The sequence below is a fragment of the Triticum aestivum genome, chromosome 2A (genome assembly GCF_018294505.1).
Source record: "Triticum aestivum cultivar Chinese Spring chromosome 2A, IWGSC CS RefSeq v2.1, whole genome shotgun sequence".
NCBI lineage: Eukaryota > Viridiplantae > Streptophyta > Magnoliopsida > Poales > Poaceae > Triticum > Triticum aestivum.
The window spans coordinates 108,701,617-108,704,613 of record NC_057797.1 but is presented as its reverse complement, the minus strand read 5'-3'; the positions used below and the strand labels follow the sequence as shown (position 1 = coordinate 108,704,613).

The 2,997-nt window shown below is 49.8% G+C and overlaps 1 protein-coding gene across 1 annotated transcript; it reads left to right on the top strand.

Moving 5' to 3' along the window:
- The first annotated feature begins 1,136 nt into the window (after positions 1-1,136).
- Positions 1,137-2,423, top strand: LOC123187858 (ribonuclease 1). Its single transcript, XM_044599821.1, has 2 exons — positions 1,137-1,374; positions 1,534-2,423. Exons 1-2 carry the CDS (start codon positions 1,279-1,281, stop codon positions 2,161-2,163), a joined length of 726 nt encoding a protein of 241 aa, XP_044455756.1. The 5' UTR covers positions 1,137-1,278; the 3' UTR covers positions 2,164-2,423.
- The last annotated feature ends 574 nt before the right edge of the window (positions 2,424-2,997 follow it).

Here is a 2,997-nt window from a genome sequence, read left to right as displayed (position 1 = left end):
CAACACCGTCGGAACTTCACGTGATGCGGTGCGCGATGAAGAGAGGGAGGAAGATTCATCTTCCAAGGCGGAAGAATCATCTTTCGAAGATGAGGACGAGGACGAAGACGAGGACGAGGAATGATGCGTCTTTCATTTGTGTAGTGAACTTGATTTGCATTTTGAATTTGGTTGGATGAACTTATGGGTATGAACTTTTTTTCATCAACTTATTTGTGTGAAATTTTGTGTTGAAAATGTTCATCATTTTGTTGAAAAATGCCATATGCAATGCACCGGCGAGTCACGCGCGCTGCATTTTTGCGCGCTGCTGGAGCGACGCGCACGCTGCATTTCAGCGCGGCTGCTGGAGCAGGCGCTGCGCGCCGCGCCAAACCAAACGATGCGCATGCAGCAAATCTGTTTTTTGCGCGCCGCGCGTCCGGCGCCTGTTGAAGATGCTCTTAACTCTTACTGTAACCTTCAGTGCGGCATCAGCGATGCATCGAAATTCAGAAGCTGATGTTGATCAAGCCAGCTATTGTCCCACCCGCCCCACGCGCTGTTTGACCAAACATTCAAAGAAGTCCTTGGTTGGAACTAAGTGCACGCCAATAATTGGCCTTCCCCACCCTATTTCACACATAAAGCATATATTAGAAAGAAAGAAAAACGAACACAAAAAAAAATGCCCATTGCTCCATTGAAACCTCGTCCTCCTGACTCACATTGATAATTTCTTTCTTTCCATCTAATAATGTCAGTTGCACCTGAAAAACCAACATATTCTACAGCATTATTGGTCCTTATCAGATTCATTACTCCTTGCGTGGGGAAGGAAGCGACCCATCAACCACTATGATGAAATTTCCGACGATTTTCATTTTTCAATCATAACAAATTTCCAACGATTCCTCCGAAAAAGAAGTCTGATGTTTTTTTTCTCCTAATCTAAACGATTGGATCAGGATGAGGAATCTATCTACACTTGCCTCTCCTACCTGGACTCCGATGTCATCTACGCCATGTTGCTTGCTTGCACGTTGTTTCCTCGAAACTGAGCCTGATCAACCAGCGGCATATTCCAACCGATCGATGCGTATTCCGTCCGAATATCTCATCTTATTATTAGTACCATATATATTTTTTTCCGAGGAATTAGTACCATATATTGTACTATAAACTTGTCGCGTGTTACATGAAGTTGTTACATTACGTCCCTAAAAAAAAAACTTGTTACCTTACGTCGTCCTATAAGTAGCTGCGCGATAGCTGCGGCTACACATCTCATAGTTGAAGATGAAGCTTGTCGTTGTGCTCTCGGCCCTGCTACTGCTTTCTCTCCTCGCCGTCTCCTCCGCCGAGGAATTCGATTTCTTCTACCTTGTTCAGCAAGTGAGTAATACCACTACTAAATCGATGATGATGATTTTACGATCTGTAGATCCATTCTTGTACAGATTTCAAAGTTAGGGTTACCTGATTCCTCCCAGAAAAGCGGCGAGTCTAACGACCGGCATCTTGTTTTTTGGACGTACGTACTGTACTTTCTAGTGGCCTGGGTCCTTCTGTGACACGAAGAAGGGGTGCTGCTTCCCGGACACCGGCAAGCCGGCGACGGACTTCGGCATCCACGGGCTGTGGCCCAACTACGCCAAGTGCAAGACCCGCGGCGAGCTCGACGGCGCCCTGGAGATGGTGACCAAGCGCAAGAAGAAGTGCTGGCCGGAGAACTGCAACAGCGAGCGCCTCAAGCTCTGGGAGATCAAGGACCTGGTGACGGAGCTGGACGCCAACTGGCCGACGCTGGCGTGCAAGGGCGGCAAGAGCATCGAGTTCTGGACCCACGAGTGGGAGAAGCACGGCACCTGCTCCAACCTGGACCAGCACGGCTACTTCGCGACGGCGCTCGGCTTCAAGGCCCGCCACAACCTCACCGGCATCCTCGCCGACGCCGGGATCGTGCCGTCGGACAGCGAGACCTACTTCCTCAGCAGCATCAGGGACGCCATCAAGGAGGGGACCGGGTTCACGGCGAACCTCGAGTGCAACCGCGGCGTCGCCGGCGAGACGCAGCTGTTCCAGGTGTACCAGTGCATCGACAGCGCCGGGGAGAACCTCATCGACTGCCCGCTGCCGATGCAGGGCAACTGCAAAGACAGGGTCCAGCTGCCGGCCTTCTGATTAAATTTTGAATTCTGATTGAACACCCGTTGCCGGCTTGCCGCCGTCCGTCGGGGTGTGGTGCGGCGGCTGATTGGCTCGACGCGGCCCGGCCGGCCGCCTGCACAGTGCGCGGGTGGATTACGTGATGGATGTACCTTTGTGTTTGCTATTGGTTCAGTTAAAATGCCGTCACAGTCCCGAGTTCTGGGCATCGACGTAACGTTTACTATTAATTCCTGATCTGATCAGGCGAATAAAGACTTTTAATCTTGCCTTTTGATTTTGCTCCACAAATTCTGAACAAAGCCAAAAGATGAAACAAAGTATGTCGCGGCACTTTGAGTTGCGATATTTTGTTGTTTCGATGAGATGACCTTGAGTTTGTTCAAAAAAAAAAAAAAAGAAGAAGATGACCTTGAGTTGCCATTGGTGCTCTTGGTTGGTGGGGGGGGGGGGGGGGGGGGGGTAAGAGCATCTATAGTTGGATTTAATAAATCTCCCCTCCCCCTAACATTTATAGGACGTGTCCCCGGATAATGTCGGACGACCCCTCATAAGTGCTCAACCTTGCAGTGCGGTGCCACCTCACACCAACTGCTCTTCATGGCCGGCCTATGGATGTAACGGCAAGTGTCTTCGTTATCGACGGCATCTTACATGCGCATGGTAACTGGATGCCATGACTAGTCCTGTAGTTGATCTCGAAATAGACTTTCGCCCCGCTTTATAAACTAGATGATGCCCCGCGCGTTGCTACGGGACATTGGTGCGGGATACCATTATTTTTTCCTAAGCATATTAGCATGAAACATGTCAGATGAAAGGCGAATTAACAACTGGTAGTTGCTAGTA

Coding starts and splice junctions, on each gene's coding strand:
- LOC123187858 (XM_044599821.1), top strand. CDS start 1,279: ATGAAGCTTGTCGTTGTGCTCTCGGCCCTGCTACTGCTTTCTCTCCTC. Junction 1,375..1,533: donor TCTTCTACCTTGTTCAGCAA/GTGAGTAATACC, acceptor TGTACTTTCTAG/TGGCCTGGGTCCTTCTGTGA.